Consider the following 22,961-nt stretch of genomic DNA (forward strand, 5'->3'; position numbering starts at 1 on the left):
TTGTGAACGCTTTGTGCGTGGCCGGGAGCCCGTGGGAAGGTGCTGTGTGTGGGGAGCAGCGTGCTCCTGCCCAGGGCAGCACCGGGGCTGTGCTGGTGTGCGGGGGGCTGCCGGTCCCTGGCTTGCAGGGAGCTGATGCTGGTACCTGAGGGCTCAATCAAACGAGGGGCAGGGCTGGAGTCTGCGCAGGCTGGTTGTGTCCCAGGGCTGGGAGAGTCCCGCTGCAAGCGTGGGAAGAGGCTGCTCCTGTGTCCATGGCACTGGGGACTGATCCTGCACCACAGGCTTGCTTTGACCTGGGAAACTGTTGGAGCCCAAGCGCTTGTGACCTGCTTTTAGGGTGCCCCATGTATACCCCGGGTAAAGCAGAGGAGGGGATCTGGCTTGCACAAATGGATGTTCTCCGGTGCAAAGCGCGGCTGTGCTTTCAGTGTGGAAAACAATGTGTAACGTGAGGTGCTTTGGAAAATCTGGGCTTTGCCACCTCCAGTTGGGCAACCAAAAGTCCTGGGAACTACTTGGAGCTTCTCCATTCCGCGTCTGTAAAATGGGCCTTTGGTGCCTCCCTGCAGCTCGGAGACACGTGCTGTATGAGAGCAACTGTTTGCACAGCGAGTGGAGGCCACAGCGCCGAGGAGCCTAGAAAAGCTCAGGAGGACATAAATAATTCTGTCTCCTGAGCAGTGTGTGAGTAGCATGCTGTAAATAAGGCAGAATGCTGCTCCGCCAGCAGCGGGGATAAGACAAAATAGCGAGCAGCTGATCTGTACGTGAGCACCAGGCTCCTTTGCAGGGGATGCAGCGGCGGCCTTAGGGAGAAAAGGGGACTCCTGTAAATAAAGCATGCCTTGTTGTGCGTGTGCACGAGGCTGCCAGGGAAAGCAGCAGAAGCCAGTTGATAAAACGGGGCAAAACTCATACTGTTTTCAACATTGTCTTGCTCTCAGACACGCACCTGCCTGACGGTAAAGGCAAATTTGCCTGACGGCAAATCCCCTGCTGGGATTTGCTCCCCCTGTTACAGCCGTAACTCAAGCGACGTGTGGCTTTTGCCATCTCCGTGTGTGCTGGGAGGAAGGGCTGCAGCCAGAGCTGCTGAGCGCCGGTGTGGTGCCCATCCCCGGAGCAGGGAGGCTACTAAATGGATGCTTTGATGGATGTTTTAAAAGCAAATGTTTTATTATTTTTCACTTGCTTGCAGCTGCGCCAGCTGAGCAAAGGAAATCAATGGAGTGCTCAGGCTTGCTCGGGTGGGTCAGGTCGAGGGGTGAGGGCACCAGCCCAGGAGCTCCCCACTCCCCTCCTAAAGAGGGGGAGATACCCCAAGCAAGGGGAGATGCCAGCCGGGGTGCAGCAGGGCTCTGAGCCGTGCTGGGGGGTCCTCTCCTGCTGCGACATGCTGTTCTGGAGCGGGGATTAAAAAAACCCAAGCTATTGACATATTTAATATGCTCTCCTGACTCGTCACGTTCGGAGGAATTGTTTACCTCTGCTAATGAGACACCACTTCCTGCTGGGGGATGTAGCTGCCTCTTAGCGCAGCTTTACAGCAGTGGCTGATGGAAAAGGAAGAAAAATCCCCATCAGCTGAAGCGCTGGGGGCTCTGAGTATGTTTCCTGTGCTGAGGCAACATATTGTGTTGCAGTATGGTCCTACTGCCAGTGTGGTCATACAGATGGCTTAATAGGACGGTCCTGAAAAGACCATCCGGGAGGTCCGTTTCCACCTCTTGTCTGAAGGAGGGTGCAGCAGCGCAGCGTCTCGGTGGGCTCAGGTGGGGAATTGGCTCGAGGCAGCAGCACAAAACTCCCCGATAAACCCACCTTGCTGCTCAGACCAGCTCTGTATGAGCAGGAGTCTGCGTGCACAGAGCCGTCCTGGCAAGAGCACTCTTGCTGCGTGGCTTCTTTTCCTTGCGTGCGGCAGCCATCGGGGCTGCCAAAGCCCTTGAGCTGGTGTAAGGTGAATCTCCACTGAGTGTTTGCTGCTAGAGCTGTCCCCAGTGTGGCCACACTGGCCAGCTTCACCTTTGGGGCTAGGGATGATGCTCCTGCCAAGGTTTTCTTTGGAGGCTTCCTTAAGCAGTGGCCAAACTACACAGGGGAAGGACTCTGTGACCAAACCACAATAAGAAAACATTACCCAGACCAGCCAAGGGTGGCCAGGCTGGGAGGTGGGACAGGTTTCCCAGGAGCAGTGAGGAAAGCAACTGAGTCTGACAAGCGTGATCCCCCTCCCAGCGTCCTGTCTGGAGGGACAGAGCTGGCCAGGCATGTCCCTGGCAGGGGACCTGGCGGGTCAAGAGCGGCAAGCAGCAGAGCCAAAACTTTGCCTGTCTCCCATATGCTCGTCCCGGAGATCAGGGAATGGAGGTGCACAATCCCTGATGGCTCCTGTATGTCCCAACCTGTAAGCGTGCTCAGCTCAGCAGGCAGCGAGCCCAAAGATGTCTTTAACCACTCTGATGCTCTGGAGCAGCACATGGCTCGAGAGCTGCCTGGTTGTAACAGGGCAAACGCAAAAATAACCTCTAAGTGACGGTGCTGAAAGGTGGGGGAGAGCCTCAAAAGCCACCGAGTGAGTCACATCACTACGGCTTCCTCTGCTAAAATGAAGTGTTCCTTTTTGGTTTTAGGTTTATTGAATTGTCCTTCCTCCATGGGATGCTCAATGCATTTTCTGCTGGTGGGGTGGTTTGAAGTCAGCCGGGAGGGCAGGGGGGAGCGGAAACAGATGGCCATACTTTGGCTGCTCTGTTGGTCCTCGTAAGATCAGTTATAGCACTGTTGAAACAATTCCAGGTATTATTTTTGAATCTGATTTCCTCCTCCAAGCCGTGTGTCCTCCAAAGAATCTGTCCAAAGTCTCAAGATATTTACGTCTTCAATCTAAAAGTCAGAATGCATTAGCCAGGCAAACTTGGTCTCAGCGAGCTTAAAATAAACCAGTTCACTTTGAGTCTCATGCTATTAAATCAGTCGTAAGTGTCCTCACAGCAACTAGACCTTGCAGGTTTCCAGCTCTCCAGCATGCTCTTCTGGTTGCTCATTTCTTGAGGGTGCACCAAAGAGCACCACAACGTTGCTTAGCCCCAGCTCAGCCCCAAGGGACAAATTGCAAGAGCCTCGTTGAGGACAAGTTGTCCTAACAAATGTCATCGCAGCAAGACTGTGCCTCCATGGGGCAAGTGTCCCGGTGGGGAGTGACGTGCCTGGAAATGTGTCCCAGTCCCGGTGACTGCAGACCCAGCCCTTGGGTTTTGCCTCCTCTCGGTGCCTGGGGTCGGTGCCGGGCAGAAATGCTGCAAAAGGGACTTTCTGAAGGTGACAGCGGGGACTTGCTCCTTGAGGAGGATTTTGTAAGGAACGAGCTATCGCTCTGACAAGGCATGATGACAGGAATCCAGGATGCTGCAGCGAAGCTGCTCCACACCTTGCTGGGGAGGGAGGGAATGGGGGAAAACAGCCGCAATAAAAGGCCCCGGTTTTACAAAGCCCAGCTGGTTTCTAGGGCTCTTAATGAGCGCACAAAGTTGTTTTGCTTTTTTTTCCTGGCAGATAATGCCATTTTTAAGCCTCATAGCATAAAATTATATATTTTTGTAGGTGAAATTACTTGATTAATCATTAAGCTGTTGAATATTTTAAACAAACTAGACATCTGTTGTGAATGGTGAAAGCTGCACAGAAATAAAACTGCAGCTTTTAGATCTCCATGCCAAAGGGAAGCTGGAAAGCAATTGCAACCACTAGCTGCACAATGAAGAAAAATAATAAAAATAATAATAATATTAAAAGGAAAAAACCTCCCAAGATTTGAGCAAGGAAAAATAAGTAGATGACGTGAAAGTTTGTACTGCTCAGCCAAGGATGGTCACCACAGCTCTCATAACCCGGTGTGATTTGTTTAATGGTGCTTTGGCCAGGGACCCCCCCCGGAATTGCTTTGCTTTCAGGGGTCTCTTCTGCCTGATGAAGTTGTGTTGTTTAAGCCAAGGCTTCTGCTAAAACCTAGGTCACCCTGGGATCAACTTGTTTTTAACTACAGTCTCCTAATAAGAGTAATGGCAAGGTCTCATCAACTTGGACTAGTTTTGGAAATCCAAACTTTCTATTTTTTTTTAGCTGAGGGGGAAGGAATCCTTGGCTTTTTTATAGGAAGATTTTTATCAAAGGGGAAAAAAGTTAAATGCTTTTATTTGGCACAAAGATCTATGCTGTTGGCAGGGGCTTCTCTTGGGTCCTTTCTTCTGTAGAAGGTTTTTTCCCCAAGAACTATGTGCTGGTTTTGGCTGGGGTAGAGATAATTTTCTTCATAGTAGCTAGTATGGGGCTATATTTTGGATTTGTGCTGAAAATAGTGTTGATAACCCAGGGATGTTTTTGTCACTGCTGAGCAGTGCTTACACACAGTCAAGGCCTTCTCTGCTCCTCACCCCACCCCACCAGCAAGCGGGCTGGGGGGGCACAAGGAGTTGGGAGGGGACACGGCCGAGACAGCTGACCCCAGCTGACCAAAGGGCTATCCCACACCGTATGGCGTCATGCTCAGTATATAAAGCTGGGGAAGAAGAAGGAAGGGGGGGACTTTTGGAGTGATGGCGTTTGTCTTCCCAAGTCACCGTTAGGCGTGACGGAGCCCTGCTTTCCTGGAGATGGCTGAACACCTGCCAGCCCATGGGAAGGGGTGAAGGAATTCCTCGCTTTGCTTTGTTTGAGTGCATGGCTTTTGCTTTCCCTATTAAACTGTCTTTATCTCAACCCACGAGTTTTCTCACTTTTACCCTTCCGATTCTCTCCCCCATCCCACCGGGGGGGAGTGAGCGAGCGGCTGGGGAGGCTGAGTTGCTGGCTGGGGTTAAACCATGACAAACCGGCTCTCAAACTGAACCAGAGAGCTCTCAGACCTTGGGTGTCTCCAGGCTCTCCTGCAAACGCTGATGATGGTTGGGACTGGGGGCCATTTGATCTCCCCCTCTATAGCCTAAAGAGCCAGGAGGGCCAGGTCTGGCTCCCTTGAAATGAGGAGGACCTTCCTGCAGACTGCAAAATGAGAGATCTGCTTAAGGACCAGGCTCCTGGAGTAGACAGGAGAAGGTCTGGTGCCCGCCGAAGGCTGTCCCTCTAGCACCAGCCGGCATCCGCCACTGCTGCGGGAGGTGGAGGGGCTGTGGCTAAGGAGGGTTTGCATGGTGCTGCCCCTCTTATCTGTAGGCTTTCATCCAGTTTTGCTGAGTGGCACAAGTAATTCAGGGGAAAAACATCCCTTTGCGGAAGCAGCGTTCTGCTGGCCTGTGAGTCGGGAGGTCGCTGGAGCAATTTCAGTGGGGCAGGCGACAGCACAGAAACCTCTTTCCCTCCTTCTCAGGAGCACTCATGGCTGAGGAAACCTCAGTCTGAACTTCCACCTCCACCCAGAAAGGGACAATGCCCCCCTTAACGCCCGCCCCACCCAGCTGCAATGCTTAAGGAGCTCTCGGGTGCATCCCAAGGTCCTTCTGCTTCTCGCAGGGCACCTACAACGCTGCCTTTGATTTTCTGCTTAAAGGTTAGCTGATGAGGTTCACGAAGTCCCCATGTCGCCTCGCACAGCAACAAAGTCCTTAACTTCGTATCAAATTTCCTCCAGATCCTGCAAAACAGCCACATTGGCAAAATCCTCACGTGCACCTGATCCCTCCTGCCCTGCTAACGTCCCCGCTGTGGACCGGTGCCACCGAGCCGTGGGTGTCCTGCAGCCTCCCCTTCCCTGAACAACCTGTCCGTCATGGAGAGGACTGATGGCCGTGGGAGACGGGGGTCCCCAACCTGCGGAGGGGAGCAGGGGCCAGCCCGCTCCGTCCCTGCCTCTCCTGCGAGTGCTCTGGCACACATTCCCCCCTAAGTTTTATTTTCTCCCTCTTCCTTTACCCATCCAGCACCAAGGTGGATCTATTTGCTCAGAAGGCTGCAAGATAAAGCTGAAACGATCGTCTCGGTGCGATTGCTTTCCTGCTGCTTTACGCTCAGCCAAGTTCCCCCGATTCACACCGGGATTGAGCCGTGGGGCTTCGCTTTGCCTCCACCCCCTGCTACGGCTTCCCGGGGTCTGCTGGGGCTTCGCAGGGATCTCTGTCCCTGTCCCCGTCCCGGCCGGGCTGCGGGTTCGCTCCGGTGCCTGTCAGCACCACGGTTCAGCATGGGGAAATAACCTGCCGAGCGGGGAAGATGCCGTCCCCAACCCAGCTCTGGTGACAACCGCCTTTATCCTCTGCACTGATACCGAGTTAAATCTATTTTCTGCAACACAAATTTTTGACAAGGGCCAGACTGAGCGATGCACGTTTCGGGAAACTTCCTTGGTTTTTCTTCCAATAACCACTCCAGGACGTGATGCTCTTTCCCAAACAGAATTGCATTTACCCGGGAGAAAACGCGGGCTCGTCCTAACGTCATTACAGGGTATTTTCACTCTTGCTGCTTCTGACCTGAGGGGTCAACTGCTCTATCTAGATTTATGAAAAGACAAGGTGATTTTATGATCAAAAATAACATTTGTGGGTAATTAAATCTCATGCTTCAGGGCATAAACCATAACCTGCCAGTGGCCAGGATGGGACTCCCAGAGAACTGGAAATACTCTCTGACAATTAATTTTCACTCTATTCATGGGCTGGGAGGGATCAAAGGGGTGAAACAACCGTAATTAATTTACAGCGATTATTTCCAACAGCTGGCAAATGGCATAACTCACGGGCAGAGATGGCTGGGAGCACGGAGATAATTGAGGAGAAATATGAGGCCCCTCCTGAGCCAAACAGCCCCGCACCAGCCCTTTCCCGGGTGAAGGTCGGTGCCCTGCTCGCTCGGCGCTCCGGGGAGCGTGGGGGGACGCCGGGAGCTGTGGGGAGGCCACGCGGGGCTGCCAGCCCGGGGTCCGCTCCTCTTGCATTAATTACCCCGTCCCCCAAGAGGGCTTTCCCCGCAGCACGGCTGTGACTCGAGCCCGACCAATGTCTCGGGAACAGCTTTGCCTGCGCCGTTTTGGGATGCCTGTTGGCGTGCAGGGAGGGGTCCTGGATGGGACCACGCACCGCAGCATGGGACTGCCGAGACGCTGGGGGTGCTGTGAATGCAAAATTTGCCTTTTCGAAATGAAATCTTAGTAGCTTTCTTCAAGGTGATGTTTTCTCTTTTTTTTTTTTTTTAAAATACCACTTTGGCGAAGTTATATATATTTTAGATAATCCAGAAACTCTCATTTCCCACGTGTGGTAGAAGATCTGCTTTTCCCAGGGGCCGCCTGTGCGGCTGCTGCCCGAGAGCCACTTGGGTGCTGGGGAATGCTCCAGCAAACCCCTTATCTGCACATCCCGCAAGCAAGCACGGCCCCAGGCCGTATGCAGAGCCCCTGCGCATTGCTCCCTTCTTCGTGGTAACCCTCCAAAGAGATGTTTTTAAACGGCCCGTGCGTGTAGGCAGGTTCTGGCAAGACATCCAAGGTTCGGTGATGGATTATTTCGCAGCTTCAGCTCCGGCTGGGAGGCAGCGGGCTCCGGGGCAGGGAGCCTTGTGGGGACAGGGATGGGATGGGATGGGATGGGATGGGATGGGATGGGATGGGAAGCTCAGGGTAGGCTGGCGGGGTGGTTTGCTCGCTCCTGTGTCCTTCCCTTGCTGCCTCCCTCCCCCCAGCCATCTGCAAGGGGCTCTTATTAGGGCCGAGACAGCAAAGGAGGAGAAAACCATCCTCGCTAACAAGCTGTTTGCTGTTTATGAGCAGGTAAAGGCAGCGCTGGAATGAATTATTAATAGGGTGGAAATGGGGTCCCTCCACAGATCTGCTGCTAATTCTGGCTCAGCCAAATGTCACTCCCTCTGTCTCCCCCCCGGCCGTGGTTTGGGGATTGATTGCTCCTCTGCTTCCTTCCCCTTCCTCCTGGATCGGAGGTTGTCCGAGCGCAAGGTCACCCCTCGGCACGGGCGTTAGGACATGCTTTGCCTGCGTGCGCGATTCGGGAGAGCGTGAGTCAGCAGAAACCGGCACCGCCGGCTTCGCGGCACGGCTCTTAGTGAGCACACGCCGGGACGCGCTCAGCGAGACATTTTGCTTTGCTTTTTGCCTCTTCCCTTTGGCCTGAAGCAGATACTCATTCACCGAACAGCGTGCCGCTTGTTCAAGGCTCTCGGGCTCCCTTGGGCCCGTCTCGCCGCCAGAGAAGAGATTCAACCCCTACTCACGGCTGCTCTTCCCCTTCCCCCTCCAGCCTGCTTCTGAATTCGAGAAGCATCTCGTTTGTATTTCATCCTAGCTCAGCACTGTGCCCTTCTCTCCACCAGAAACATCACACCGCCAGACAGGGTCGTGCGATAGCAGTGCAACGTCCCATGTCCAGGTGGGGAAACTGAGGCGGGGAGGGATTTCAGAGCAGGTTTCACCAGGAGCGTTGGGGGCTCCACCTTTCCGAAGATCGAGCTCCCCCAGGCACCTGCAGCTGGGCCAAGTAGCGGCTCCTTCACCCAATCTTGATGTGAGGGTGAAGGAAATCTCCGCTCTCACCCCATGCTGTCTCTGAAACTCTCCCCATAGTCTGCTTAGTGCCTCCATGAAAAGGGTCTGAACCGATCTTTGCACCGTAGATGATACAACCTCAGCAGGAGGCTGACATCCAGGCAGGAAGCATCCTCTCCGCAAAGGGAGGCTCTGGAGGGGGATACAGCCTGGCACACACAAGGACCAACCTGTCCACCCTCACAATGCAGCCGGCACCGCTCGTGCAGACACAAATCCCTTCATGCCCACTCTGGCTAAGCCAGAAACGGTCAGAAAATCTGGTGACACGATGAATTTTAACCTCCAGACTGAAATCAGCGCTGTCCACAGGTGACCTCTCCAAGAATGGCCCTGAGGACGCCGTTTGCAGGGTGACCTCGGGGCAGCACTTCCATTTCCAAAGCCCCAGGGTGGCCAGGCAGCAGCTCGGCTTCTGCTGCCGGATCCGCTGCCCAGCACCTTGTCCCAAAAGACATCTGTGGGTGATGCAAGGGTTAACACCGCCCGGAAAATTCCACTCCTAAGCAGATAATCTCGTCTGTGCTGGGCACACACACGCATCGCCCGCAGCCTGGCCTCTCATGGAATAATTTTTGAGCAGCTCTTTCTTTGTGAACTGCTAATCCCCCGGTGAGCCGCTCTAACCCCATCCCTCCTGATGCCCTGGTCTCACCTCCGCACCCACCTCCCCGCCAGGGCTGCACCCCCGCAACCGCTCCTTTTGGAGGTTTGTGGATTAAGGGGTGACCCAGAGCCCGAGATCAGAAGCTGATGAACCAGACACCCCTCAGCCAGCAACCGTGGGCACACGTTCAAAGACGCAGCCGTTTAATCCCATTGACTGCTTTTCAGCTCGTCTCCAAACCTGGACTTTCTGTACCCAAGAGTTGCAAGCTTTGCTCTTCCCAGGGCACTTCCCTGAAGCTTGTCTACAAATTAAGCTGCTTGGATCCTGCCCCATTCCTTCTCTGCCAGATTATTAAACCCTTGCATCTTGCTACAGAGACATATCCACGTCCACAGCCCCTACCAGCAGGAGCAAAACAGCAGCGACCTGTGTGCTGGGCTCCGAGCGCGTTATTGATTCAGGACTAAGAAAATGCTTAGGAAGTAGGAAAAGTGTCCTGCTCTCTAAAAGCTTGTGCGCCTTGTAAGCTCAATACGTGCAGCCTTTGCAGAGAGGCTCGCTACGCCGCTATTAATATTTTATTCTGTAAGAGAGGCCCTGATAGTTTGAATGGGGGAGGGCAGGACACGGAGGCTGGGGGTGGGAAAGAGGAGGGAGCAGAGGTGCTGCCGCGGCCCTCAAATGCGGGTGCAGATCTCCCCCAAAGCCTTTTCGGGGGGAGCACAGCTGGGTGGTGGATACCCCTGCACCCACCCCCCCACCTCCAATCAGGGCTCCTGTGTCTGCTGCATCAAGCACTCTGCTTTTGCTGTTGCATGCAAAGTATTTAGCTGCTTTATGCTCTGTTTTAAGGGTAACGTTTCAGCAGGTGCCTGTTGGTGGCTGGGATGGTGCTGTGGTCAGCCCGAAATGTGCCCTGGCTGCTGCGGGGGGCTGTCCCCGAGGGCAGGACTACGATCCTCTCCTTTAGAGGGCTCCCCCAAACCCCCTTAATGGCAGCACCATGGAACTGAAGCAGCCGACTTGGCCAGGGGATGGGGGCTCACAAACCCTTTGGCTGGGTGTCAAAACCAGTTGAATCTGTGCTAGTTCTCCCTTTGGGATATTCCCCCAAAAGGGACGTGGAGGTGCCGAGGGCAGGACCGGACACGGTGGTGGCAGCATCCATGCGGAGCTCGGCTCTGGGGGAGCAGAGACCCATTACCCACGCCGGAGCGTGCAGCAAAAATGGGTGCTGGTCCTGGGCTACGGGCATGTGGGCGCTGGAGCCGCCTGGCACCGCTCATGGGTGGGCGACCCCGCTGCCCACTCGGGCACCCGTCACCGCGCTGCTCTAATGACCCGCTGGCTTTGCTCCGGGGAGGGGAGGGGAGGCTGCTGCGTTTGTGGCTTCCGCACAGATGCGAGCACGCGGAAGAGGTGGGAGCCGGCTGGGATGAGACCCAACCTGGGGGCTCTGCATCGCTGCGTGCCTGCACCCACTGAGTGCCTGGAAGAGCAGCCCCGGCCAGTCCCCTCTCGTGGCTGGAGCCTGCTCGGGGACAGGTGACAAATGGAGAAACCCTCATGGAGCCAAAAGCCACAGGTTTCCCTAAGCCCGCCTGCTCACAGCGCAGAGCAGATGCACGGAGGCACCGGCCCAACGCTGGAGCAAGCGCAGGTCGGGGCAGCGGAGCAGGGCGGGTGCGGGGTCAATGCTGCAACGCGCACCCTCTGTGGGGTCCGACGACCCTGCCTGAAAGATGGGGGGCCTTGCGGGGACCGCACGGGACACGTCTGAGGCTGCAGGCAGGGTTAGGGTGCTGCCTGGGAGGGGATGGCATGTCTGCCTGGGGCGAAGGCTGCAAGTCCAAACTGCTGTTTGCCTGTTAGGCAGGGCTTTGCAGGCATCAGCTTCTTCCCATGGACATCTCCTGGATGGTCATCAAGCAGTGCTTCACGGTCCATAGAGGGAAAGGCCCTTTTGGTGTTTCCCAGCACAGGAACCCGCGTACTGCATTGAATGGCCCGAGTAACGCCCGGGGCATATTCAGCACTGCAGGCTGTGTGCCCGAGGAGACGGAGGCCTTCAAGAGGGCAGCAGCGGCAGCGGTGCTCGCACCATCTCGGTGGAGAACTCCTGCTAAGCAGGTCAGCAACAGCCCCCATGCATAATAACTCCGGCAAGTCAGAAATTCGGGCTCTACTAGCCAAGCATTGCCAAGCTGCTGTTGCTCACGCTTGATGGAGCTCACCATCTAGGTCAGAGGAGGAATTCATTAATCTCGAGACCCCCCGGCTCTCGCTGCGTTGCTGTGAGCTCTGTACCCCACCGGGCAGGGACAGTGTGAGATGCGCACAGAGCGACCGCTCGCTCCTCACTGCCCCGGCCCCCTCCCCGGTGGGATGCAGGGGTCTAGTGCTTCTGGCGAGTGGGGCTGAGCTCAGCACAAAACAGAGAAGCCGCTGGTGCCGGGGTGCGTGGCTCTGGTGGGGACGGGGGCAGCCACTCCCAAAGACCCCTCTGCGCCTTTAGATTGAGCTCTTTGGGTTGTGCTGTGGGGGCTGCGGGGGAAATGAGGCTGCTGCGAAGGAAGGGGCTGTGCTGACTGACTTGTGGACAGGACTTTTGGTGCTGCTTGGGCATGTTTCCATTTTGGTTTCTCCAAAGCAATGGTGTGAGGCAGACACAGAGCTTTGATGGTCCCCATTGAGGACATCAGGATTGCTTGCTCATTGCCGTGCTGCCCCAGAGCGTAACCGGGGGGGAGAGGTGCCCATCCAGTGCCCTGCGTGATTTTGTAACCCCAGTTCTGCAGTTCGCAGCCTGTCGCTGCTGCAGAAGACCCAGCTGTTGCTGCGGGCAGCGCTGCAGCCAAGCGCTCAGCCCCGTGGCTGCCACGGGAGCGAAAAGCAAAGCGGTTTGGGTCGTTTTACAGAGGTGATTTTTGGACGGATCACTGAACTGGTTCAACCGACCGTGGCTCCGCAGCTGTAGTGCTGCCGCAGGGGGAACAGCGGGGACGTGGCTGTCACTTGCGTGGGACAACGGGGCAGGGTTGTGGGGCTGGGACAGCCTAAACCCCATGCCTCAAAATCCTGGTGGTAAAAAAAGGTTGTTTGGGGTCTGAAACTGTAATTGGGCTCAACTGAGGTTAAAACTGGACTTTCACTTAGGGAAACCAGAGCGTGGCAGGAGAGCACCCCTTCCCACTCAGGCAGTCTTGACTGCAGGGAGAATTCCTTTTAAAGTTTAACAGGAGATCATATCTATGCTATAGAATACAATGAAGATTTAAAAAAAAAAAAAAGAGGAGGGACTTCCCTGAATCCCTTCAGCTTCAAGTTGCTTATGGAAAACTGATACCTGGAGCTGGTGTAAGAGTGAGTGCAAGAGCTGCTGTAAGAGCCGCTCTCCCGGCTCTGGCCCTGCTCCCCAGCAAGTCTTCGGATTCAGTTCTCTCCAGCTTTTCCCATCTGGACGCTGTTCCCTTTGAAGAGCAAAGCTTTTCTTAAAAGCAGTTTATTCTTCCTCATCTCTTTCAAGGTGGGGGTAAACTTTCTGCTCACTGTACCAATTAAATCTACTTGACAGCTTGACTTTTATTGCTGTGTCTTTTCCATCAGCAAGTGGAAATGATCCTTGTTAGGGGAGCAGCATCCCACTTTACCACAAGATGAATCCCAAACTGGGCATTTAAGGAAATTGCTACGGACTGTGAGAGGAAATCCCGTTTGCTCAGCACTCTCTAATTTAAAGCTGAATTGTATTCTTTCATTTTCTGTAAAGCCTCTGCTTTTATAACGCTGAGATCCTGCCGCACTCCGGAGTAGCCTCTGTGGTAGGAGAGGAGTAGTGTGTAATTTGCTGAGCAGCTAATAACATGCAGTCCAAGGGTCTGGCCCCAGGGGCAAGGAGCCGTTGATCTTGACTTCAAATAGTATTCTCCGCAGCAACCCTGGTGCTGAGAAGTGATTAAGGGTGGGAACAAAACCAAAAGGCCCCAGCCCTTTCTCCCACGCTCGAAAGCAATGCCACGACGGGTGCAAGGGGTGAATTAGGGAAACCTTCATCCGGATGGAAATGGCAGCAGTTGCCTTTTCCAGGCTCTCCTCAAAGGAAAGGGCAGTATTTTCCAGGTGTTAATTTAATGTACCGGCGGGTTCAAGGGGGAAGGGGGGCTGTTAGCACTTTACAGATGGGAAAAGAAAGATGCGACTTTCCGTCCCCACAACCCTGACTGAGATGCCATGGGCACTTTGACAGCAGAGAGTGGATTTCTTGTGCTGCTGAATTTTGGCATAAAGGCAAAGTAATTGTCCGCAATGCCATGGAGGGCCCATAAGGAAGGGCAAAGGGGAGCTCTGACTCCCAGCCCTCTGCTAAGGCCAAGGATGGGTTTGCAACCAAGAGTGGGTAGTGCTGATGTATTCAAGGAAGAGGGAGAACATCCACTTTTCTTGGAAAGGATTTTCCGTTTGCCTTGTATACAGGCTCCGCTCGGCCCAAAGGCTGCCCTTGAATCCTGGGGCAGTCGCGAGGCTGAGGACCCCCGTGCTTTGCCCCCCCGGTTCTCCTGCCTGAAGCAAGGCGCAGGGGCAGCACGGGCACCTCCCTGAGAGGGTGGGCTGGGGAAGGGCTGCGGGCTTTTTCTCTGCTCGGGGTACCAGAAGGGATGAATCCATCCTTTAATCACCAGATCACGCTGCATCTTTAAAAATGCTTTTGGAAGAGCATCTCTGAAGCAACTCCATTTTCCTTCTTACTTTAAAAACTTTGACTTTAGTTTTAATCATGCCCAAACCCACAATCCTTTGTTTGCACCTGAACAGGGGTTTGAAGATATGGTTGGGTAGAGTCGTATGAGATGGGCTAAGAATGTAGGGAAAAGGGTTTCTGTGCCCAAAAGTTTGTCTGCTTTTTCCAATTTTAGCACCTGGTCTACTAAGAGAAATAGTTCTTTAGTACAAGCCTTATAACCGCATGCCATTCAGAAAAGTTTAGCTAAGAATTAAACTAAACATCAAATTTGGCTGAATGTGTAATGAATAAATAAAGCCTTTTCCTTTCATGTACCCGTGCCAAAATCAGCAAGCTCTATTAGCTGATGAAACAATGCTGACGCCAAATAAAAATACCCCTCACCCATCAATATAGGCTAAGAGCTCGGCCCTGCATCAAAGAGTGTTGTCTGAACAAGAAATACGGTCTTGACACCTCTGGGGGAAAAGAAAAGGGCTCCCATCCGGCGGCAAGCTGGGCTCACTGTGCTGCCGGCCGGGTGCGGGGAGCTCCCACCGGGGTGTCAAGGAGCAGCGAAACCATTACGTGATGGCCGTTGGCTCGCAGGCAGTCTGCTCCGGCCACCTCTCCTGTATGCCCCACCTTGCTTTTTCTAGAATGATTTGGAAATCCCTTGAGCTGCAAACCTCTTTGGAGCAGGGGCCATGGCTTTGGTGTTTTCTTGCTGCCTGCCCTGTGTGTAGGTTGCCCACAAAACCTGCTTTTTTCTTTTTTTATCATGTGTGCAAAACACCAACGCTTGAAAGTGAAATTCTCGAAGGTCCCTGCTCGGCATCAAAGAAGTGCTTCAGCATCTCAGAATATCTCATACCTGGGAGCACCCTGCCAGCTGTGCCATCCTCCTCCTCCCCGGGAGGGTGGGATGGCGAAGTAACGCCGCATCTCCCCTCCGCCCCACGCAGCTTTGCCGTGCCCCAGCCGCGCCTGTCCTGCGAACCCCGCTCATTTGAAATCTGCATTTAGCTGCTCCGTGCCATGCCCTGGATGTGATCTTTGAAGTTTCACCCTTCCCTCGGCATCCTGCGTTAAAAGATCTGTTCCCTATTAGTCTTCAGTCACGCTTTTAGATTCATTCAGGCTTTTATTTACTTATCCCTCTGTCTTCCTGCTCCCACCACTCCCCCTGCCCTGCCACAAGGGAAAGTACAATTCATTTTGCAGGTGACCGTGCCAGAAGGGCATTGACACGAATAGGAGAAGGTTCAGGAACTGTGGAAAAAGCAAAACTCCCAACTTTAATAAGCAGCAAAACGCTTCCCAACCAGAAGGGAGCAGCCAGATGTGTCTGGAATTGCTGTAAAACAGAAAAGACAATCCTCCAAATAATTCCTGCAATCCCCCAGACACCTCCTTTTGCAGAACTCTCTGTGAGTGCTGCTCGAAGTTGTAAAAACCGTAGCGTGCGATACTGTGGGCTGTGCAATGCCTCCTCGGTGCCGGTACAGCCTCGTAGGAAACACTCCCTGTCTTACAGGGTCCTGACTTTCGCCAGGACTCTCTCCTCTGCCTGCAGCGATGCCCCGTGCAGGGACATCGTCCAGCTCCCTCTTGTCTGGCTGCCTCAAGCAAGGAGGGACACTTGTGCGTCTTTAATTTTGATTTCAGTTGTCTGAGCAGTGCAGGCGTCCTGCTGGGCTGTGCTTAATTCTGAGTAACGTTAGTTTAACTGCACGGACAGTACCCTGCTGTTTTGAAAGACACCTAAGAAAGCAATATAGTCACTGTAAGAACTTCTCTGCTGGAAAGCCAGGCTCTTACGAGAACCCACCTGTTACATAAAAATAATTAAAACTTGAAGAGAAAGGATAACAGGACACCAAAAGGCATCCGAGCAGGCTGGCAGGCAAGGAGCTGTGCAGGGTTCATGCGAGCCACTAACCCTCCCCTCCCGCAGCAAGGGCCAGGGCTCGGAGGTTGTAACGATCGGTGGGCAGCGACATTGATTTTTGTCCAGCGCTTCCTTTGCGCAGGGGTAGCAAAACTCTGCTCGCATCCCCTGCGGGCTCCGCTCGCCTCTCTCTGCATGTCAATAGGTGTCAAGTCACCACCCAGGACCGGCGATGGAAAGGCCATTTCTTGCTGATTCCACCTTCTACTGACCATAAGGGGATGCTCAGCAGTAAATGGCCACGTGTGACAGAGGCCATGAAAATTTATCTTGATGGCCTCTCAGCACACACCGCTCAAGTCCTTAGGCTGGACCGGAGCCTGGATCTCTCCTGCAGCCATCTCCTACTCCATGCACTAAGTGCTGGGTGGGCTCCTTGCTCACCTCAGCAGGGCTGCTCTTCGTCTGCTTCATTTTTAAAACTCTTTAATCCTTTGGAGAGGATAGCGCTGGTGTAAGATGGGGGAGAACGGGCCACGAATACAGTGGGATTTCATAAACCTATCCCAAAAATCTAAAAAATAACTTGCAATATATTACTCTTGTTCTTCGCTTGATTCTTCATCAGGGAATTGCTCGGGGACGTTGCCGTGAATGCTGGTGTCTGTGTCAGGGGACAAATGCTGGGCCAGGCGCACACCCCGGGGTGAGGCAGGGACAGGAAGGCAAATCCATGTTTTGCATTTGTGTAACTCCCATTCACGGCTGTACGCGGTGTTTGCAAGTGTTACAGCACATGGCAGGCGTACGCTACGAGGAAATACTGCTGGTGCCCAGAATAGAAAGATTTTAGCTCAGTATTGACTGAATCAAGAGATGCAGAGAGCTGATTGCAGTTTGTGTCTTTTGCTTCCTTGGAGGTCAGTGGAACTGAAGTCTGGAGCATCCTTAGCCAGAAAGCGTTTGCAAATAGCTGCAGTGAATGTAGCAGAAAGCAATCTGGTGTTCACCTTTTAATCCTTCTGCAGCCGGTCAGATAAATGGAAATCCAGACTGACCCATCAATAGTTAACTGTTTTAATTGCAACCTTTGACTTAATCTTTCTTTTCAAATGATCTTTTAAAAGGAAAAGCTGCTACTTATCAGGAATTAGTGAAAATATCTACTCTGGTACTAATGAGACCCCTTAGGCTGGGGAGAACTGGGTAGATAAGTAGTGACAGCATGTTCTGATGGTCATAAATGTTTGGCATCTCCTGGTTATCAAAGCAGCATTTTTCTCTTGGATTTTCAAGAGGTGCCCTGCGCTGGTTGGGTTCAGGGTATTTTCTATGTGTACGTGCATTTTCTAGGAGGGGAACTGAGGCATGGGGTATGTGAGCCTGGGTAATGCTGGCAACAGAAATTGGGACCCCTGTCCCCTCTTCCACTGATTTAGAGGGAGGAGAACTCCCCTTCTCATTACAGGTAATAGGCTAGTACACTCCTTGTCCAGCGCTCACCCCAGTAGAAACCCTGTCAGCATGGACTGGCTTGGTCACTGTGCCTTAGATGTGCGCTCAGACCACTCCTGGAGGGCATTTGGGAGGGGATGTTGCAGCCATGGTGTTTTGCTCTTTGCTTTGACCCCCGAACTCTTTTTAACAACGTAAAGCCTTGTGAATTATGAATCAAATGTTCCTGCTGAGCTTTGTGGTGCACGGAATGAAATGCAATGATTAATATTAAAGAGAAAATAAGTTAAAGATTTTAACTACAAGGGTAAGTGTCTGTCCAGAGAGTCTTTTCATGCGGAGGCTAGAAGAGAGGGAGAGCTGTGTTTTCAGGGCCTTCAGCGAAACTCGTGGCTGTCAGACCGACTGCCTGAGCTGCCGGCGTGCAGGGCCACGCTGGCCTCCACCACCCTGCCCCTCGCTCTTACTCACGCTGAGACAATGCGCCCACCTCTGATAAAACCCCAGTGCCTGTGCAGCCTTTTGGGATGGGACTGGTGAACACTTTAGCAAACAAAGGGATGTGCTCAGAGCAGCTCAGATCGCGTGCTCGTTGGGGGCAGAGCTTTTCCAAAACCCAGACCTTACCACCCCAGACCAGGACTTGCTAAGCCCCCCCAGCTCCTCCTCACCCTCCCCTCAGCGTGCCAGCACCATCCCTGCTCTAGGGCCGACCTCCCATCGGCACAGCACCAGGATGGGCAGGACACCTTCTCCCCATTTTGCAGCTGGGGAGACCGAGAGCTCGAGGCAGCAGCCACCATTGCCACCCTGAACCCAAGTGTCCTTGTAACAGCATCTCGGCAGGACACTGCCTCTGGCCACCTGCAAGCGGAGTCTGTTATAACACATCAAACAAGGAGGGAAACACTTACATGGGTGCAGAATCTCTCCGGCGGGTCCCCACAAGTGATTCCTGCTGGATCCACCCGTACTGTCACATAATCCTTCATCCGCATGGCCTTGGGTTGACAAGCATAAAACTCCCATGATGGGCCATCATCTGTGGTCACCCAGGACTTGCAAATGTCATACTGTCCCATGGCCAAGGGGAGACAGTGCAAGAGGAGAGCAACCAGGTAGAGCATGGCAGCTGCGGCCAAGCGCGGGATCCCTGGGCGAGGGCAGTGCCGAGAGTCCCAAGGAAGGCAGCTACTAGGCTAGGGGTTGCTCTCGGGATCAGCATGGAAACACCTCATCTAAAAGTGATCCAGTCTAAGGAGATCCAGGTGATAACAGGAATGGTCCCCCTCTGCACGCTGTATTTGGGCGTGGAAAGTTTCTCTCAGCACAGAAGCCAACTTTGCAAATCACTTGATTGGGAAAGTTTTGGCTGGAGTTGCTGATCAGTGGTCAAAAGTCTTCCTTAACCTCATTTTTCCCCTTTTTATTGTATGAAAGGGCTTCCAAATCAGCATGAAAATATCTAGAGGTGACTCCAGTCAATCAATAGAAAGATCAAGTTCTGAGTCGCTGATGAAATTTGATAGGAGTAAATTGGAGAGGCCGTGAGATGGTGCTGGATCAGGTTTTCCTCAACCTTCTTGTCTGCCGCAAATGCGTCGCTGTGGAAAGTGCCTTAAACTGTGGTCTGCCTTAAATAATTATTGGGGCTTTTCAACATTAATACATAAAATAAATATACCATCTGGTCATCAGTACAACTCTGACAAGAGAGACTCTATGGAGCTAAAATTCCTGGCTCCCAAAGGATGGTTGTGCCAACATAACCACGTTGGGTGGCAAGATCCGCAGTGGTCCCAGCAGGATGCTGGGTGGCCAGTGGGTTGAGGAGCAGCGCTGGCCTTGCTGCTTCTCCCTCTGCGTCTTGCAGCGGTGGCGATGCTCGCAGGCGAGGATTTCTGTCCGACTCTGCCTTTTGGCAACTGAGCATCAAGTTCCCCAAGCCTTCAGCTGCAAGCCATGCTGCTACCTGAGGTCTCCTCTCTCTTTCATGGTCAGGGCAAAGGGAGAGTTCGTTAGCAGGCTGCACCTGCAATAAATTGAAAGACAAATTAGCTGGGAGTGGGGGGGGGCAGCTGGAGCAACAAGACTTGTAGGAACAGGGGTCCCCCAGGAGACACAGCCCTCAGCTGGGCTTCCTGAGCCACAAGCCAGGTTTTTGTAAAGGGGAGATATACAACTTTAATAAAAAGAAATCCATAGTAAGATGCTTATGGCTCTTCTGCTGTTTGGGAGATGGGAGGGAGCGCTGCCCCATTTAAGGTACCAGGTTTGTAATAGCAGCTGGACAACAAGAGCTCTAATGGGTCTTCAAAGAATATCAAGAAGCAGCTATAGGTCATTAGAAGATGGAGAATATGCAGACACAGAGCAGGGACAGACAGACAAATTGATAGTCTTAAAAAGATAAGCAAATTAATAAGACAGCTGGGGAGACAGATACATTGTCCAGCATCCCCACATATGATTTATCTGAACAATAACATTTAATAAAAAACAATTTAAAGTCCTAATAACATTTAAGGTTCACCTAATACAAAGAGCAGTGACCTTCCCAGTATTCATTTCAGGTTAGAGCAACATTTCTGCAATTTTGTCATCTTTCCAGTAGAGCTATAAAAACCTTAAGTAATTACAAAACAAAATGACAACTGAAAAAAAGAAAAAAAAAAAAGCCAAACCCTCTCTCAGCATTAGACCCAGGAGGGAGATCTCATAAGAGAAGGTGGGAGGCACATACCCGGAACAGAAATTTAGCTCTGGATAGTTCTTTCTTTTTGATTCCCCTTCTATTTGATTCCCCAACTTTTCTTCCACAATTTAGGGATATCTGCTCCAACAGCACGTTTAGTATTTGCTTTCTCATAAAGCTGAGTTACTAAAGCTCAGAAACCCCAGGTTAACAGATGCATTGATCCATGTTCGGGGGCTTCACATCGCTGTGCTACCATCTTCCTTTCCCCCCTTTTTGGTTGCAAGATTGCTGATGGAGATGAATGAGTTCAGAAAAGAGAAGCTCTCTCTCATGCTTCATCGCCAGCTCTCAAAGAAGAGCCTATTATAGCTGCGTTGGACCTGAATAAACTCCCAAAGAAAGAATAGACTGGCTGCTATTTTTACATTATGAGTAAATGTAGTAAAAATAATAAACCGGTGTGACACAGTGTTTATAAGTCCCGCTGACATCAGAGCTGTCTTTTCAGTTATAACAAGTCAGTTCCTAATTATCACATCAAACTGGTCACAGCCAAGTGCCTAATAACAGCGGAGAGCGTGAGACTCCGGTATTGTACAGAAAACAAGCAGGGTAGTTTTAATGAGGAGTCCAGCGCTGTTAAGTTTATGGATCTATCTTCATAGCCTTAACAATTATATTTTGCACTTGAATGGCTGTCGGAGAAAACCCCGGGAAGACAGGATCTATAATATCTATTAGTTTCTTGTTACGCTGGCTAAATATCATAGATTCCCAGGGAAATAAAAATTTGCCGGAAAAAATGTATTTATTGTCGGTCAGTCAGCCAGGCGTGCTGGTTCCCTGCGAAGTCTGCGGTGCAACACTTAGCCGGTACAGTCCCTTTGCAGAAATAGTTGCACAACCTTGCTGCGAAATAAGCCAGCATACTGCAGACGGGGGAGAGGGACTCTCTGAATTAAAGGTTTTGCCCTGTTTGATTTGGTTTGATCCTTAGAAAATAAATCTTCACCTGATATTATTAAGAAACTGCAGTTCATGGGAACAAATAGAATCAATGCTCTTTGTTTTCTTTGAAGAGTACTCAGCAATCACTGGGGACTGATAGCCAGAGTATTAAAAACGCAAAATTAGATTGTCTCTTGACTTAGCTGGTTCCTTTTTTTTTTTATTATTGGATTAACACCCGATTGAAATAAAGAGACAACACCGAGCAACAACTGAGCTGCTCTGGAATTACGAACAGAAAGTAAACTCAATGAAGGAGTTTTCAATTTTCTTTCAGAAGTGTTGCCTTCAGAATAAACCCCAACCGCTCTCCCCCCCACCCCGCGCTGATCAAGCGTGAGTTTCTCGCTTCTTTTCCACGCTGCTCATCCCTTCCCCTCCACCCTTCCAAGCAAAGTTGGGGAACACCCGCTCAGCCTGCGATCTGACAGGAGCCTGAACCCCACCAACAACGTTGCAAAGCTCCCGACGGAAAAACCTGTAAATCTCACTTACATTCAGCCGCTCTCCTTAACGCGTTTGCGGCTCCAGGCAAAGCGATGCCGCTCCCCCCCCCCCTCCCACGCGTGATTTCTTTTACACTAAGGACTTTTAGAGACTGCCAGGGCTGTCTTGCAAGTCGGCAAAGCGGGAGCAGAGCCGGCCCCGGGCGCTGAGCCCCCCCGGCTGCCCAGCCCTCGCCGGCGAACTCCGGAGAGGGAGCAGAGCCCCGTCCCGCCGTGGGGAGCCGGTGCTGCTCCCGGGCGGGGTTCGGGACCCCGGGAGAGCCCCGGGGCAACTTCGGAGGCTGGGGAGGGGAGGGGGGGGAAGGCTGGTGTCGGGGAGATGGGGGCAGGGGGCTACCGGCACCGCGCGCTGCCCGCCGCTCCACCCCCCCCCCCCGCCCCGGTGGCCGGTGCTCGGCGCTGCAGGTCCTTACCGGGAGGGAGCTCTGCGGCGCGGGGCTCCCGGCGGAGCAGCGAACTTCGGGGCCGGGGAACCCCCACACCCCCTCCCAGCCCGGCGGGCAGGCGCTGCGCAGCCGGCCCCCAAGGGCAGATGGCCGGGGAAGCTTTGTGCAATCCCCGGCTCCCCTCGCAAGTTAATGCCGAGGCTGAAATCCCTTTTGCTCTCACTTTCAATCACAATCGGAGCTTTTATCTCCGTGCCTGATCCCGGCTGCGTAACTTCCTCTGTGCAGCTTTAGCACACACCATCCCACCGGCGAGCAATGTGCTTCTTAAAGGTGCAGGGAGGAAATGCGAGCGGGGAGGGAGGGGAAAGGGAGGGAGGAGGGAGGAGAAGCACCCGAGGAAGAGGAGGCTGCGAGGGGGGAGCCTTCAGCCCCGCCGGCTCCGGGGGTACCGCGGCTGCAGCATCCCCGCCGTCCCGGCTGCCGGGCAGAGCCCGCTGCCTGCGGGGAGAGAAGGGCAGGCCGGGCGTGCCGCTCCTCCGTGCTTTTTCCTTTTTTTTTTTTTCTTTTTTCCTTTAAGAGCTTAAAAAAAAATAAAAAATCATGAGATCATGTTTGCTCGAGGAAAAAAAACGCCCTAGTCACGAGGGTTTTCCCGCACGTGTAAGTTCTCGGCTGGTGTGCCCTGGATATTTTGGGGAGGCTTCTGCTGGCGAAGATGCTGTAAGGGAGGCTGCGTGCGTGTGTGTTGGGGGAAGAGGGGGTGGCTGGAATTAATAGGATAAACAAAGCAGCAACTCGGAGATGGGGAAATCAGATGGCTGGGAAATGCTTTGATAATGGTGGGAATGTGCTTTGGGATTTAACCCAACCTGTTTTTTTCTTTGGTAAGGCAAGGGATTGACGTGCAGGGCTGTAAGGTGTGATAACACCTTCCAGCACGGGGATGCAGAAGCTGTAGGTGTTGCTTAGGTCAACTTTCCGGTGTCCACACCGAGGGGCAGAGGAGGCTCCAGCTATCAACAGGGCGGATAAAACCGTAGCAGGTAAAGGTCCAGGTTTGCCCTGCACCAGGCAGATGCTGGAGACAGGATCATTGCTAATCAGCGACAGGTTTTTGACATGCACATGGATAA

General features: G+C 52.9%; 1 protein-coding gene across 3 annotated transcripts in view; it reads right to left on the reverse strand.

Annotated features, from left to right (window-relative positions):
* Positions 1 to 22,090, reverse strand: part of NTNG2 (netrin G2) — a 52,936-nt gene extending 30,846 nt beyond the window's left edge. For 2 of the 3 annotated variants that reach the window (XM_072883041.1, XM_072883043.1), the window contains exons 1-2: positions 21,853 to 21,917; positions 18,142 to 19,259 (exon numbers count right to left, since the gene is read on the reverse strand). In XM_072883041.1, the coding sequence (XP_072739142.1) occupies positions 18,142 to 18,354 (213 nt within the window). In that variant the 5' untranslated portion in view covers positions 18,355 to 19,259; positions 21,853 to 21,917. Of the gene's footprint in view, positions 1 to 18,141; positions 19,260 to 21,852; positions 21,918 to 22,048 lie in introns of those variants that run through there. The other variant, XM_072883042.1, reaches the window with a different exon arrangement.
* Positions 22,091 to 22,961: the final 871 nt, after the last annotated feature.

The sequence above is a fragment of the Ciconia boyciana genome, chromosome 18, assembly GCF_034638445.1.
Source record: "Ciconia boyciana chromosome 18, ASM3463844v1, whole genome shotgun sequence".
NCBI classification, from domain to species: domain Eukaryota; kingdom Metazoa; phylum Chordata; class Aves; order Ciconiiformes; family Ciconiidae; genus Ciconia; species Ciconia boyciana.